Source organism: Accipiter gentilis, chromosome 8 (assembly GCF_929443795.1).
Source record: "Accipiter gentilis chromosome 8, bAccGen1.1, whole genome shotgun sequence".
NCBI classification, from domain to species: Eukaryota; Metazoa; Chordata; class Aves; order Accipitriformes; family Accipitridae; genus Astur; species Astur gentilis.
The window spans coordinates 6,522,141-6,538,261 of record NC_064887.1 but is presented as its reverse complement, the minus strand read 5'-3'; the positions used below and the strand labels follow the sequence as shown (position 1 = coordinate 6,538,261).

Genomic DNA, 16,121 nt, shown 5'->3' with positions numbered 1-16,121 from the left:
AAGTCATGTTTAGAATAAAAAATATTTTTTTACAGGCAACTATAAAAATTGATTTTGCTCTTGTTAAAGAGGGTCTTTTACCCTCTCTACTTGCAGCTTTCAACTGTGGATAAACCAAAACCAGGAGGCACATTCTGTAATCCAACCCAGACTGCAGAGGGAATTACTGGGTACAGGGTACTCTGGGGCTGGGGAGCAGGAGACACACAGCGCGATGATCTGAAATCAAGCTGTCACCAGTTTCCTTCCCAAAACCTTTTACTGGGTAAATCTGAATATTTCCCTCATTCTCACTTCTTAGCTATATCTTATTATATCACATCCACATACAGCCATCCCCAGTGCTTTTCTTTATCTTCCTGAGAGAACCAGGGTTGTTGGGAGATGGTTTACACCGTTCCTTGAAAGATCAGTGGCTCTCCCGTCTGCAGCATAGCCCACTTTAGATACACAGAGCTCTGATTTTACAGTTAGATCACAGTGAGCAATTGAGTGACTTCTCTTACTTCTGTGGAACTGACTCAGAAGCATAGGGTGCTGAGCAGGGGCTGGCAACTCACAGTATTCAGTGGGCTAAGTCCAAAATGCCCATGTGGACATTAAGGCAGTTGCTGACACCGTACAGGTCAGAAGCAGCAGCACAGACCGCACATTTTAAATCAGACTCTAGCCCAAATTTTACTTTCCCTAACTTCTCCTGAAAATAACTTCACAAGGAAAAAAAAAAAACCAAACCCAAAAAACAAAAAACACAAAAAACCCACCCAAAAAAACCAGTGCTGCCGTCCTTGGAAAAAAATCCAACATTATCCATCAAATCTCAGTAAATGAACCCTATCCTGCCCATGGATACCTCCTACTTACTCCCATGACTCAGGTCACCCATATGCTGAAGCAACCACAAGGTAACACCCTGGACAGAAAATACGTTAAACAAAAAACAGCAACAAAACTTAAAACACAAGTTTTTCTCCCAGTGGTGAAAAGGAGAAATTGATCAGTCAAGAAAGATGAATTAGCAACCTTCTCCCATGCCCACATACGTCTACTATAAAAGACCCAAGTGAATGGAAATTACACTTTTCTTCTTTCCCTCCCTACACCCCTGCCCTCTGCAGTAGCCACAAGAGGAACATGCATGAAAAGAGGACTAAGCTCCTCAAAGGGAAAAAGAAAAAAGAAATTAAAAAAATGAAAGTGCTTCACCAGTCTGCTTGGATAGGACAATGCACAGGTAGGATTTTAAGCTGGTACAAACCCTAATCAAGTGGCACCAACCTCGCTCGTGGGACCAACAAGGGACTTGAAGATCTCATGAGTCCCTTCTACAGGCACCAGTCACAGCAGCACAGCAGTACTAGAGCTCCTAGCTGTACCTTCATACTTCGTGAATCCTCCTTCTCCCCCCTCCAAACCTGGTTCTGTGTAACAGACCTTCATTGCATTCTTGCCAAACATTAACAACCCTTCTTTTTTTTTTTTTTTTTTTTTTTTAAATCAGGAGAAGAGAACTGCAGCATTAACAAACAGAAAAATAAAAAAGGTAATTTATAACCTGCTACTCCACTCTGTCTGAATTCACTGGTGATGAACAAACACATCCTACAGTTTGCAGGACAGACCTAGCACAGATTGAGGTGTTCATTAACATAACTTCACAGCAATGAAAGGTGCCATCACCCTAGGTAACAAGCTCACAAAAGAAAATGTTACTAGTCCAAGGGCATGCAGTCTACTTTTATTTTTCAAAAGAATGGACTGAAAGGGATGCACTGAAAAAACTCTAGTTGAAACTGTCTTACACTAACAAGCTAACAGCATGTGTATCTCTAAAATAGAGAAGGGGAAAGGACTGAAGAGAAAAAGAGAATTACCTTCTTACTGTTACAGAAAACACTGCTTTAATACTAATAACCTTAGGTGCACATATGTCTCTGCAAGTGGATTTGTAGCATAAAGGAATGCTTGAATTCCCTCTGATCCCATCTAGTGATACCTTAGAAGGATTATTTTAAAACTAAATTTTGATTAACAAATTCCAGCTCAGTTAACAAGTTCTAACTCACAAGGGTAACTTAACAGATTTTAGTGGGCAATTCCTAACCTCAGTGCCAGTTCTTTAACAATGGGTAGATGAAAATCAGGCATTTGTTAACTAGCAGAATTTGACCTTTATGGCATGCCTTTCAGGCACCAGGAATCCCAAGTCTGAGGATTCACTGCCTGAATCCAGCGTTTGTAACACCTCCTTGAAATATAAACTATAAATCCAAGCAACCGTGGTGAAACTGCTGAATAAGAACTAGGCATTTATTGTCAGTCAGGCATACTCACAAACAAACACCCCACACGCACGCTCAGGCGCAGGACAGACTAACCCAGTGTTCAGCACCATCCTCAAAACAACCACCCCTGAGAAGCGACCAAAGGGAGCAGCAGCCGCTCAGGAGAACTAATGAAGATGCTGGTCTCCGGATTTCTTAAAAGAAAATTAAGAAACACTCTGCTTCCCATCGGCAAAAAACATTCTGGTTTATCCTGCGCCTCCAATGTGCATAGAAAAAAAAAAAAAGTTTTAAAGCTTGCAGTTAAATAAACAAATCAGAAAACACCCTGAAGACCAAAAAGAAGGGGGGGGGGGGGGGGGAGCTCGATATGCATTTCTGTTTGGCTGGCGAGTATTTTTTTGGTGGTGGTGGTAGTGTTCAGTTCATGCATTTTTAAACTCACCCTTCACGCTTTGATGTTTCTGCTGCTGGAAATAATCTTTAGAGCCTCTAGCGCATCGCAGCTCCTGCGCCCTCGGCAGAATTGGGATCCTCTCGAATATGCTGGGTCTTTTGGGGATGAAATCTAGCAGAGGCGCTGACATTTCAGGGGGGCTCTGCTGAGGCTCCGTGTGGTCGCTGCCGTTGCTGACAGTTATTTTAAAGGACATCTGAGGATTCAAGAGAGCTTTACCAGCGCTGGGACGAGTCACCCGCGGCACTTCCTTCCGAGGCTCTCCCCGGCATTGATCGGTCACCTCGAAGCTGGCCGGCCCGGCGCTGGCTTTCTGACCCCCCGCGGGCTCACAGTGCATGTCCGCGTCCGCCTGCTGCCGGGGCCCTCGCCGCTCTCCTGCACCGAGCGGCACACGGGGGAGGGGGGGAGCGGGTGTCAGCGCCGGCCGCCGCCTCAGCCCCCGCCGCCTCCTCCTCCTCCTCCTCAGCCCCGCACCGGCCGCCGCCTCAGCCCCCGCCGCGCGCGCCGCCAACGGCCGTTAACGGCCGCCCGGGTGGCGGGAGGCTGTCCACAGCCCCGCTCGCTCTCTCACGCACACCGGCTGGGGGGGGGGGGGGGAGGCGGTGAACGGGGACGGGAGGCTGGGCCCCGCGCGTTCGCTTTCCTCTCTCTCTAGGCAACACCGGGCTTTTCGTGATCGCTCCCGGGAAGGCGAGACCGGCCGGGAAAGGAGGGGAGGGGAGCCCGGCACACGGCCGGAGTTGTGTCGAGGCCGGTGCCTCTCAGCTGAGGCATCCAAACAGCGGCCACCCAGGCAACGGCGGACGCGGCGGCAGGGCGCGCAACGCCGCGGGGAGCGTTTGCCAACGCCGGGCGTTGAGGCCGGGCTCACGGCGGCCCCTGGGTCACCGGCCCCGGCGACGCGCCGAGACGTGCGTGAGGGAGGGAAGGAGGGAGAGCCCGCCCGGGCGCGGGCAGCGCCTCAGCGCGGCGGTGACAGCCGCGCCCCCCGCGCTCCTACCTGGGAGGGGCCGCCCGGGGGGACGCGCTGCCCGCCGGCTCCCGCCGCCCCCGCGCCCCGTCCTGCCGCCGCTGCCGCCGCGCCGGGCTCATGGGCTCAGCCCCGCTCCCCCGCCGCAGGGCCGGCTGCCAGAGTGAAGGCGGCCCGGGCCATTACCCTGGCGCGGCGGCGGGGCCAGCCCTTCGCTCGGGCCAGTCGGGGCGGGCAGGGGGAGGGCTGTGCCGCCGGGGCCGCCCCTCGGGGCTTTGACATCGGGCGCGGCGGGGAGCGGGGGCCGCCCGCGGGCCCGGCCAGGCCGCCTGTCACCGCTTGGCCCCGCCGGAGGAGGTACAGGGAGCCGGGGACCCCGCTCTTTGCCGCGGGCGTCGGGAGAGGGTCAGCACCTCCCGGGCCCCGTGAGAGGGCCCGCACCTTTCCGGTGCCCCCCCGACCCCCGGCGGTGAGAGGTCCCTGCGTTTGCCCACTTGCCTCCGGAGTGGTCCATGTATTTTTCCCCTCGCACTGACCCTTCCCCTCTGCCTGCGGGCCTCGAGGGTCCCCGCTGCCCATCCCCAGGCCACCTGCTCAGGCATCCGGCTGCCTCCGTGCCAGGCACGCAACGGGCGGGAACCGTGGGACACCCGCGAACCACCCAGCCACCGAACAGCCTGCAGCGCCCTATAAACAACTTCTGTGCAAAAGCCACAGCGACTGCAGCGTGTCACGGAGGAGCAGCGGGAGAGAGCAAAAACCTTGCCAAGGGCCTGGGCCTGGGAAGCTGGAGACGCGTCAGAGGCGGGTACAACCTCGCCGAGACATCGCCTCGATGACGCGGTTTCAGGTGCGTTCGGCGCTTCTGTCTGTGCGGCGGCCACGCATCGTTCCTGGCCTGTCCTACAGGTGCCTGGAGCTGGCCCACTCCAGTAGACACAATTAAGCTAGCTCAGAGCAAGCAGCACAGAGCAGTGACATTTGCGCTGGCTCCTCCTGGGCCAGCTCGGGTCTGGAAGCAATCTGGCTGGGTTTATTAGCTTGGGCCTGGCTCCAGGCGAACGCAGGCTGAGCTACGATGTGCAGCTTTGCACCAGCGAGCTTTACCAGCCCACTCTGCTGGCTGGGGATGTCTGCACCCTGCTGCCCTGCATGCTGCTGTCAGCACAGGTGCAGCACAGCAGGTCTGTAAGACACCAGGACAGCTCAAAGATAGGGGTGACTCAGAGTCACCCCTGATTTACACGGGTGTAAATCAGACATAGACATCTGGTTGGAAATCATGCCTGTTCCCATCAAACCTAAAGGAGAGGCTTGGGAGATCTAGCACGAGGAGGAGGGACAGCTACTGAACTGGCGTCTTGCTACCCCCCTCCTGAGGAGCGTCCCGCAGCTAGACAACAGAGATCTTCATCTTCTTGCAGCACAGATGCTGCACAGAGTGCCTCACACACGGTTTTACCCAACCCCTTAATAACATATGCCACCCTGCAGAGTGAAGGAACGGTCAGGACAGGAAGGCATGACTTTTTCCTGGCAAATGCTATGAATGTTGTGGATTTGATGGGAGGGAGACGATTCTCCATAAAAGACACGAGATCTTGAGATGGAACAAGCAGTTCTGGGAGAAGCAGTACTAAAGAAGTCTCGTTTGCAGTGCCTTTCCACCATCCTGCCCAGCGTGGATGCCCTAAGGTCTACCAAAGGAGCTTGCCAGCTTTTCCCCTCAACAAGGGCAGCAATAGGGTCTTTTTCTTCTGTAAAACCACATCTTAAACTGTCAGAAGTTAATAGCTCTCTGTCAAATGAAGTTGAAAACTGGTAAACGTCCTCAGAATATGTTAGTGGGAGCAAGATGCTACAAAAAGGGAGAAATTCCCACCTTACCTCTATAGGAAACAAAAACTAAATATCAACTAGCTGGCACAAACACTGAATTTTAGTAGTGATATCCTGGGGATTTCTAAAATCAAAGTAAAAATTTTCAGCATACATTACCCCTCTACGTGGCTGTTCTCTACAGCCACACAACGCCTCTCAGTGCTCTGCTAACCTACATCCATTCCCCGGTCCCATCCATCTGTGGGGCCCTCAGGACCGAGCCACTCTTTCTCTTCGATTTGGAAATGCTAAAGGCACCTGGCAGTGCTACCAGAAACAGTAATTATTTAAGACACAAATACATGTTGGTAATGGTCTAAACCCCACTGACGTGAAGAGGCAGTAGAATTTACTGAGGGAAATATTATCTCAGAACACAGTGTAACCAGGGTAATCGGCTGCTTCCAGCGCAGGAAAAAAAATAGTGTTTAGGTGGTTCCTGAACATGGGCTCATCTTGTGCAAATTATTGCAGCTATATTGATACACACTGCCTGAATATCTAAACTAGAGGGGCTTTCCTAGAAAACAGGCAGTTTTGTATATACTGTGTAACTTCCTAGAGGGATTTTCTTTCATGGTTCGGGATCTTCACAGCAAGCAGGGAAAAGGGCAGCTTGAGCACCTCGGCTGCTCTGACCTCGTTAACCCCCATCATTCTGCATTCCCTACCTCAGGCCACGCGTGTCCTGCTCTGAACCACTGTTTAATTCTATTGCTTTTTCTCACCATTATCCAGAATATTCTGCAAAATACCGGCAGGTGCCGCCACTCGCTTACCAATAGCCCAGGGCTGGGCTGCTGCGCCGGCAGGAGGGGGCACAGAGCCTCCTCCATGCTCTGGGCACCCCCTGAGTGGGAAAAAAAAATAATCCAGGAAGGCTTCGGACTGAAGCACATCACAGCTCCAAGCTTCAACAGCGCATAGGGTTAAGGCCCTTCACAGCGAGGTAAATTTTTCCGTGGCAGATCATCTCGCAGAGATGTAGACTGCATAGCTCAAGCTGCAGGTACCTACATTCCTTTAATAGGAAATGAGGCCCCCATGGACTCAAACCTTCTCTCACATCACTGATTCCTCAGTTTGGAGCGAGGCTTTTGGCAGCTGCCCTGTCTTTGCTGAGACCATCCAGCTGGGGATGCCCATCCCTGGGCCTGAGCAAGAGGAGCAGGCGGTGGATGGACATCCCCCTCCAGACCTAGCTGTGCCTGATAGAGACTTGACACCCAGAGCTGTTCCAAAGCAACGTCTTAGCTCCTCCAGCAAGTCCCCAGACGTGGAGGAACAAGTGCTGGGAGGAGCAAGTACGCCTTGGATCACTGCTAATGAAAGAGTTAAGCAGTTCCCTTTCTCTCCCTGCTGAATCAGAAGACGTTTCATATGTTTTGGTTCTGGAACAAAGGCCAAGCAAGTGCAAGCGTGGCTGCTAAGACTGTTTTATGCCCTGGGTCACCATGACTTTGCTGTATGCACAAGCTGTACGGCAAATACTGATTCACCCAATGTTGTCACTACATCCATGAGCTAGATGGGTGTCTCCCCTCCTTGTGTCCTTGTGAAAACCAGTCACTGGTTGGCCTCTCTCCCCATGACAGCAGTACTTTCCCTTTAATAGAATGGGGGGGAGATTTCTCCCTTCTTGGTCAACATTCCTGTTGCTGAGGGCTGTGGTCATGGGTCATTGCATGACCCACAGCTAGCCCAGTTGCCTCTTCCCTCCGTTAATGAAGTCACCATCACCAAAGCAGACCTTCCAGTTGAGGCAGATAGGCCATCTTCAGTCCCTGAAGCTAGTCCCTGGGGGTTGCTTCATTTCGAGTCAGGTATGAGAGGTAAGGTTGCAATTTGGGATAAAAAAAAACATCCAGAGGAATGCAACTGCTTGCCTGAATAACCTCTCACTAGGTCTTGTGGGTAGGACGCAGGTGATAAGTAATCAGAGACTTGCCCATCTGCCCATTCACTCCTAGCTGGTGACCAAAGAAAGAGAAAACAGATGGTAGTCTAAGGCTAGCTCAGGCCGTGGTGAAATTGTACCTCACGGCAACTAAGAAAAAGCCAGGACATAGACAATTGCTGGTGCAACGGTGCTAGTTGTGCCGATTGGTGTCCTTGCAGCCAGACGGCACTGAAACACCAACAGGTTCCCTGCCCTTGTGGTTCTGGGCATTGGTGGTGGTAGGACAAGGCTGCGACACCAAAACCAGCTCCTGGACCGCGTTAGCCACAGAAGCTAGGCAGTCCTGCACCACCACAGCACAGCTAGCATAACTGCGCCCTGAGCACACACAAGGCCATATCACACCAGGCGCAACTCAAAGCTTAGACAGAGCAGGGAGGAGAAAAACAAAGTTTAAATTAGTCTGATACTTCAGTTTTTCCCTGCTGGTACCAGCCAAGATCATGACATTGCCACAACAGTGGTTTTCTCAGGGTCTACAGGTGCTTTTGCAGACATGCAGCCTCTTTGCTCCGGACAGCATGAGACCCTGTGGTCACAGCTGTCCTAGTGTAGGATGCTGCTGCCTGGGAGCTCAATACACATGAGGACAATAAGGGATCATCTGTAAAAGGTGAAGGAAACAGGAAGGTGGAAAAGAACATTACGTGAAGGAGACCCCAGTTCACCAAATCCAGTCTTCAAAGCGTGCTCTTTACCTTTGTCAGGAACGGACAGTTGTAACTGGCCTCAGCATTATGGCTGATCACAAACCGGATCTTCGAGAAACTCATAGAAGCTGAAAACTCCAGTTCCCCAGGCAGTCCTTCTGTGGAAGGAGAGGAATGAAGCAGAACGGATACAGGTAAGGCGAGCTGTGCAGAGCAAACAAGCGGAGTTGAAGTATTGATTTCTAGTTCACGTACTGAAATCCCTGCTTCTACTCCAGCAGGCAACAAAATTAAATTTCAAAAGGACACAGCTGAAGTTGTGAGGCCTTTGTGTATCTGCAGCAGTACAGACAGAGGTGGGAGGTGTTACCATAAGCATTCTGTTAAATATAGGGCAAAACAAGCTCTCTGTTGGGAGCAATAACAAACTTTGTTATAAATAACCTGGTTGCAAATGAGCTGTCGATTCACACACAGCAGTTTATTTACAAAGGCATGCCAAGTCCAGACTTGTTTTTGTTTTAATTTACGGCACAACAGATAGTTAAAAAAGAAACAACCAAACAAAAACTAAGCCAAAGGGATTGTCTCTGTAAGTATGCCCATTTCTTAGAGATTGCCCATTTCCCTTTAAGGCAGCACAAAGCACTTCTTTATAGTGGTTTTAAAATGACCTCCCAAATTAAGACAGCAGGGTCAAACTGACCACACATTATCTAACGATGTACTCAACTATTGCCTCATAACTTACAGATTTGTTTATAGCTCTTGTAGTTAGAAAAAAGAAATTCCTCAGATCACTGTGACTTATCTTTTAAAAACAATCTCTTTTTCAATAGCTAGCATATTTGGGGAAAAATCATACAGTAATCCTAAATCCACCTTTGTCTTGCAGAGGCTGCAAGAAATGACCAGCATCTCCAAAAGCCACTGTAACACTACAGATCTCTCCCTCCCTCCTGCTTCCCCAGTTAACTGGCAGATCATTCTAGAGGACTTTGAGCAAAAAAACCTCTAAAGAAGGGTTCCACCAGCCTCCATTGAGGACGTGGTTGTTTACACCTGCAGTTAGCTTCCTCAAACATTCATCTGTATTATTTCTCTGCATCTGTCCGTAACAGATTCATCTCTCACACCATGCATACACAACACAGGTAGTAAAATAAACATAAGTCACAAATAAACAAACAAAAAAACCCAGGACAGTACAACTTAAGAATGTTCAGCTTATAAAAGCCAATCCTCAGCACTGGGACACGCCAGGACTAGAAATGCTGGTACAACCTTGATTCACACCTACTATAAATGAGTTCTAGTACTGGCGTTATAACATGGCCCCACAGTTATTTTGCCTAGGGATCCATATATTCAATGCACTGAAGATAGCGATTGCTGAACGAGCAGCTAGTCGCTCTTCTGTTTTCTCCTTATTGGCATAGTGTGTGGACCACACATTGAATATATTTACTGCACATCAGCCAAGCCCTGTGCAGAATACAGAATTATTAATTTACTCCAGGGCATTTCTTTGGTGTCCATCACTGCAGCAGCCTACAGATTTGCAAACAAATATTTTGTTATCATCGTTGGAGGTGAGGTAGGGTGGGGTTAGACTAAGCCCCATTTTACAACAGACGCCCAGAAGCTAAAAGCTTTAGTTTGAGTGCTTAACTTGTGACAAAGACTGACTGCTTCCCCCACCCTTCACTCCAGGTTATTTAAGCATTTAACATGGCAGAGCACATTTCCAGTTCCATCAGTTAAACTCGACCCTTGGTGTCCCAAACCAAGCATGCAGAAACTGGGAGACTTGCAGAGTGGCTACCTGTGAAGAGCTGAAGTGCTGCACAGGATCTCTGTGATAAAGGCAAGGACAAATCCATTTCTCCCTGGCAGCTTTCAACTTGCACTAACTATGAGACAGAGCTTTCTCTTCCTACAACACTCTTTGTGGTTGCTGATAAAGCCTTCCCCAGACCCAACTGCCAGGGTCTGCAAAGGCAACAGCCCCCTCAGTATCTAACTTTGAGCTGCAGCCCTGTGCTCAACCCAAAACTTTGTACCACCACTGACACCAAGGTCTGCAGCCTGGTGCTTCCCCAAACCTGCTTTGAGCAGTGACCTCTGCTGGTAAACAGACAGGGAAGCCAGCGGCTTACTAAGCTGGTGCCCCATCTACCTGGTCCTCAAAGTCTGCCCTGAAGGTAGTCACCCAGCCTGTCTCTGGATCTGAAACATCTAACATTAGTAAGCCCACAACTGGAGCTTGCTGAGCAAGAGTGGCTAATGACGCTTACACATAACCTATAACAATCTTTGACTCGCAGAAGGCTGTATGTTCCCGCTCCCAATTCCTTCAAAATTCGCTCCAGGGCTCTCACCATACCTTTCCAGAAAAGATGCAGTTAAATACAACAGCCCGCCCCAGCATTATTGTTTTAGTAGTCAGATTTAAAAGTTGAGTTATTCAAGAAGCAAAAGGCAAAGCCTGTATTTTTTTTGTGTGTGTTTTGGGCAGGGGAGGGAGAGGAGGTACTACTCACTCAGCACTTGGTTCCTTTGACGATTGCGTGAGCACGCACACGTGCTTCTTAGGCCACAGTTTTCTCTGAAATTCTTCCTACTTCAGGAACTGACTCTTTAGGGGGATTAAAAAAAAAGTAAAAGAAAAAAAAAAAGAGAACTCCTATGCTGTCACCATCTATTAGAAGAATCAGCTAGCGTATCCAGCAGGCCACCCACAGAACTATTTCCCCTTGAATTTGTGTTTTGATCTCATGGCAGGCTCCAGAGGCACCATGTTCATCTATCTCCTGACTGACTAGCTCTACTGTAGTCTCAAGATTTTTTCAAGGGCAGAAAGATGAGGTCTTCCCTAATTTATTTTTTGTCTTCTGAAATCAGACTATGATGTAGGTTTTGCTCTCTCTCAGGCTGTTTTCTCGGACATAAGGGAGCTGCGCAGTTTGTTTACACTGCAGGTTTGTCCAAAGCTGATGTGCCAGACACAAATCCCTACCACGAGTCTGCAGCGAGGGGAAGCAATATTCTGATGCAAGAACATCCCCTTACAATACCAGAGCTTGGCAAACCACATTCCAGGTACGTCCACAGCACCCAAATGCATTCAATCCACGTAGCAACTTGTTAACACAGTACTGGCAATGGAAAATACCAACACCACAGGGGGAGGAAGGGGTGTAGGTAGTGGGGAGGGTCCTCAACTTGCAGCATCTGTGATGATTCCACCCAGACCTTCACCTTTTTATTGCATCTTTGCAGAAAGGTGGTGACGGGAGTGGTGGGAACATGGCTGCTGTCAGCATGTGAAGCCCTGCAGCTATGAAATGCCTGCCTGAACATGCAAAGCACTGCAATCTGCCACCATTCATCCCCTGGGGACAGGGGACAGCACTATTGCACAGGGCAAGAAGCATCTCCACAGCTGAGGGTGCTCCTAGGGCCACCTCATATGGATTCACATACACCCAACCTCCCAAAAGTGTCAGCCCCCCACCAGGCAGAGCATCAGATCCCACACATGACCAGTTCCAGCAGCCATGGGGGAGGTCTGGTGAGCACATAGCCCACAGACTGCATGACTTGCCTGTGACTGAATAGGTACCAGCAAATTCAGCAGCAAGAGACTGGTACCTCCATAGTTGGACCTGGATGGATCTGCAGGGGTGCTTGCCTTGCCCTCGGAGCCATACGTGTATCTCAGTAGGTGGGAAGATGGCTGCTTAAGGTCTTAAGACACCAAGCGCAGTACACACAATACAGCCTCTGTTCAAAGTAAGCAGCAGCAGAATCGAAACCACTTCATTTCAAGGGTGCATTCAGGCCCTGAGCTGCAATTGGCATCAAGACAATTCTCCAAAGCAGCAAAGTGCTCCTGTTGAGGGAGCGAGTCCTTCCCAGCTCCCTCGGATACAGCACTGTGCATGCAATAGTTTCAAGGACTAGGGCCACCGTGTTTGTCCACCCAGTCTGAATTTTCAAAGTTGTATTTCAGGAAATGAAGCAGGATAGAGTTTTTTTCAGATTTACAAGAGATTTCTTAAGAGCTAAAAAGCCTCTATTTCATTACTCCATTGTAACAGGAAAACAGATCTGCACCATCAACTGCGTACCTCTCCACAGCTGCAGTGGAAATAATTTCAGATACTCTTGACTACAGCTAACCTGTAGGGAGAGGGAGGTAGTTCATGAGGTTACCAGAATAGCAATCTAACCAAATTCTATCAGTTTCACTTGTGCATGCAGTAGGCAATCCTGCAAGAAGATGCAGCTTAGCTTTGAGATGATTAAACAGGTGAGAAATATTATCAGGCTTGGGGGATCCAATTTAACTGCAGTTACATAGAAACCAATTGGAAAAAGGCTTTATTTTTTTCCTCATTACCCAGAATGCAGAACTGAACTCGAGAGACTCTTCCCATACCTCACAGAGGCTTCACAGACTGATTATGTTAAGACAGAAGTATGTATAAGGACTTGAAACACCAGCACAGTTTGCCAGAGGAATATAATTATTCCCAAAGCCAAAACTAGAATAAGATGTTGTCCCCATTTGAGTTGTGTCAGCCAGTTACTGCATCTTCAGAGGGCACCCACCATACACTTTATATTCTTGAACACTTACATTCATAAGGATGAGATACTGTTAAAGATGCACTTTTAAGTAAGGGCATTAAAAAAAAAAGTCTACAGCTCTTTAAGAATTGGAGCTTTTAAAGAAACCACAAAGCAATCAGCTTTTGAAAGCTCTTCTGTCATACACAGAGAATGCCATGAATCACATGCACATTAGCAGATGTCATGTGCAAATCTCTACTGCAACACAAGGAGGACAGACCTCAAGCACTTTGGCATCAAAAAGTCATCTGCATTTTAAGCCTGCTGCTGACAACCATAACACTGTTAATTACAACTTACAGCTTATAGTTGTGGGAATGTTGCAGAAAATACCAGAGCAATAAAAAAAATATTCTGCACCTGTTTAAATGCATGAAAAATTTATTTCAAACTTTCAGCTGAAGTATTTGGGTCAACAGTTACACCTGAGGTACTAACTAAAGCACCATTTTAACTCCAGGTGCACATTGCAATACCAGAAAATAAGCAAACTGAATTATTTAATAAGCCAAGCAGGCAAGAGTCTTTGACATAATAGTCAAACCTGTGGCAGAAGTTAAGCTTTGGGAAACTTTAAAAGACTTTGTGCTTAACCTTTAAATATAATGAAAGGCTGTCCATCACCTTACAGTGTTTGCTGTAAGCCATCTGAACGCAAAAGGACAATATAGTTCTAATTTCCACTATCAAATCTAACACATGCAGTGTCTGCATTACAAGAAGATAACATGTCTCTGTACTGAGGAAAGCAATATGCAGGTCTCGTTGTGGATTTGGGGCTCTCTCTTTTATCCAAACCTTACAGGCCCCCTAAAGAATTATTACTACACAACCACCCACTATCAGCTGATCACTTCATCACACCAATGTAACTGACACCATGGCCATCTTCAGATCTTAGGTCCTCTACCAAAAAATGCAACCCCATAGGACTAACAGCACTGAAGAGAATGGAAGAAAAATGATCCAGATTTTGTTTCCCTTTATCACACTAAATTCATTTGCAAGACCATTTAGCTTACTGTTATCTCAAGGAAATTACAGTAAGGTACTGCAGCTACATCTAAGCTCTTCATACTCCATACATGTTTTCTAGTGTAGATATCACAATAACTGGAGTCAGTTTAAAAATTGAGTAGTTAATTTTCAAACAATTGGGACAGGTTTACTTCCAGATAAAAAGCTTAAAAAAATGCTTTTAAAAAGTCATCTTTTTCACCAGAAGCTACCAATAATGTATATTATTTTGAAAATATGCTGCGAACTTCCTTCCTATCCCCCTTAACAGAAAGCTCTTGGTCTAAACTTTCATTCATAATATCATCACTGAGGAGTTTTACTAAATGCAGTAATATTTCCTCTCTGTTTCAGCGTAGAGCAGAACTTAGTTTCCTAGGTCACCTTAAAGATAAAATCCAAGCTGCTAGCTTTTCAAGCAGTATTTGTGTCTTAACAATGCCTTTCTGCACACCCATTTTGCTCTGAAGGAATATTTCCATCTTACAGAAGACTAACATGTTTTATTCCTGGGCACATCTGTTTCCTACTCTTAAAGTACACACTTCATCTGCACTACAAGTGTTATCAACTAAATTTATGGAACACTTAGGCACACTAAGCATCTATGTAAATCTCTACTCAGCCCTTTAACAGGAAAGGGTAGGGAAAGAATACATCGTGAAAAACAGTGAAGGATCTGAGTGACAAAGTAACTCAAACGTCATAGTCTTACATAAAGTAAGAACTGACACTTTCTCATTTGTAAGTGATATTAAAAGAAGGCAAGATGAATTTTAAAAAAGTTTTATTATACAAAAGATTATCCAAACCCAGAAGAGCTCTTCTACAGTTCTAAGAGTTTTGTTCTGTGACTTGTACTTCCATATGCTCTTCCAAAAAGCCAAGATAAAAAGGCTCATTAGTCCCACTTTCTTCTTACCAAGAGCGTTGAAAAAAGACAAACGTAGCTGCATCAAAATCTGTTATTTATTCTTTGTATTCCAAGAATTGCTGAAGTCTTTTCTTATGTTCTGTGGACACTTGCACTGCACTAAAAACAACAAATGCAGAACATAAGATTTTACATTAAATGTAATACACCACAAAAATTAAGCCTCATGCCAAAATTAAGTACACATTGAAATAAAAAATTACACTGAAGCTAAATTTTAGAAAACCTAGCTGTATGAAAAACCTACAGTCCAAGACAAAAAGTTTATTAACCCCTAAAACTGTCAATTCTTAACCTCAACAGCTTCCACTACTAAACCACACTTGTCCCAAGAAATCTAGCCTATTTCCTTACCTTTAAACACACACAAGCAATTGTTTAACTTGCAAGAACGATTTAGATAAGAAAGAATCTCTTAAAATTCTCTCTTCTGTATATTGAGCACTTCCAAACTGACTGACATTTCATCCCCACAGGGAGAGATGGGCAGATACTGCAGGAGTTTCAGTCCCACAAATTCAGAGGCCAAGTATGAAAGTCTGCCTGCTGTGACAGTAGCTGAGAAAGAGCCATCCCACAACCAAGCAGCAAGGGAATTTGATTATTTGGACTTTTCATAGGATTCTCAGGACTCTCTCCCTACAGAACAGGTAATTGTCTCTATTTACTTTCTTTTCAACAGCTAAGATTTATTAAACAAGTGGTATGCATGGACTGCTTTTAAAGAGTTCATGAAAAGTCACTAAGAAAAATTGCCCAGAAATCTATGAATAGTAAGTTTCTAAGGAGACCATATATCCATACAAGAATTTTAACATTCCATAAATAAAAAAAATGCTAAAATACCATGTTAGAATAATAACCTGAAGGGATTTTTGCCAAAAAAATTCTCTTTTCACAGCTCCTACAATAACAATAATTTAAACTAAACTTAGCAAGCAAGCAATCATGAAAAAGTTCTTACTTCAAGTGTTCTCCAAAGACGGTAGTTATTCGGTATAGTGCTGTTTTCAGAGATGCTCTAAGTGCAAATCGTAATGTTTTGTAGGAGGTGTCCACCAGACTTCCTGAAATCCTGGGGGGCTTGCTAGAAACATGAGGCAGTTTGAAATGTCTGTCTACAACCTGATTGAGAAAAACATAAATGAACTTGTTTCATCTGTTCAGTTATTTCATAATGTAACTAGCAACATGTTTATGTCAAATAAAGCAAAAAGAAAGTGCAAGTTCAGAAATTCCACCAAGACACACAAAAATGTACTGGAGACTGAGCTTGACCTTGCATTTCCTGGCCAACAACATGAACATAGAACCAAGTTCTATGAA

The 16,121-nt window shown here is 46.7% G+C and overlaps 3 protein-coding genes across 4 annotated transcripts in view; 1 reads left to right on the top strand and 2 right to left on the bottom strand.

Moving 5' to 3' along the window:
- GLIS1 (GLIS family zinc finger 1) overlaps positions 1–3,850 on the bottom strand; it is a 207,064-nt gene extending 203,214 nt beyond the window's left edge. Inside the window, exons 1-2 of the mRNA XM_049809178.1 lie at positions 3,746–3,850; positions 2,731–3,120 (exon numbers count right to left, since the gene is read on the bottom strand). Coding sequence (XP_049665135.1) covers positions 2,731–3,082 — 352 coding nt within the window. The 5' untranslated portion in view covers positions 3,083–3,120; positions 3,746–3,850. The remainder of the gene's footprint in view (positions 1–2,730; positions 3,121–3,745) is intronic.
- A 2,884-nt stretch (positions 3,851–6,734) lies between these two features.
- The window catches only part of LOC126041562 (translation initiation factor IF-2-like), a 26,545-nt gene continuing 17,158 nt past the window's right edge, over positions 6,735–16,121 (top strand). The window contains exon 1 of the mRNA XM_049807423.1: positions 6,735–6,900. Coding sequence (XP_049663380.1) covers positions 6,735–6,900 — 166 coding nt within the window. The remainder of the gene's footprint in view (positions 6,901–16,121) is intronic.
- The window catches only part of NDC1 (NDC1 transmembrane nucleoporin), a 17,225-nt gene continuing 15,735 nt past the window's right edge, over positions 14,632–16,121 (bottom strand). For both annotated transcript variants that reach the window (XM_049809180.1, XM_049809181.1), the window contains 2 exons: positions 15,760–15,920; positions 14,632–14,894 (listed from right to left, as the gene is read on the bottom strand). In XM_049809180.1, coding sequence (XP_049665137.1) covers positions 14,831–14,894; positions 15,760–15,920 — 225 coding nt within the window. In that variant the 3' untranslated portion in view covers positions 14,632–14,830. The remainder of the gene's footprint in view (positions 14,895–15,759; positions 15,921–16,121) is intronic.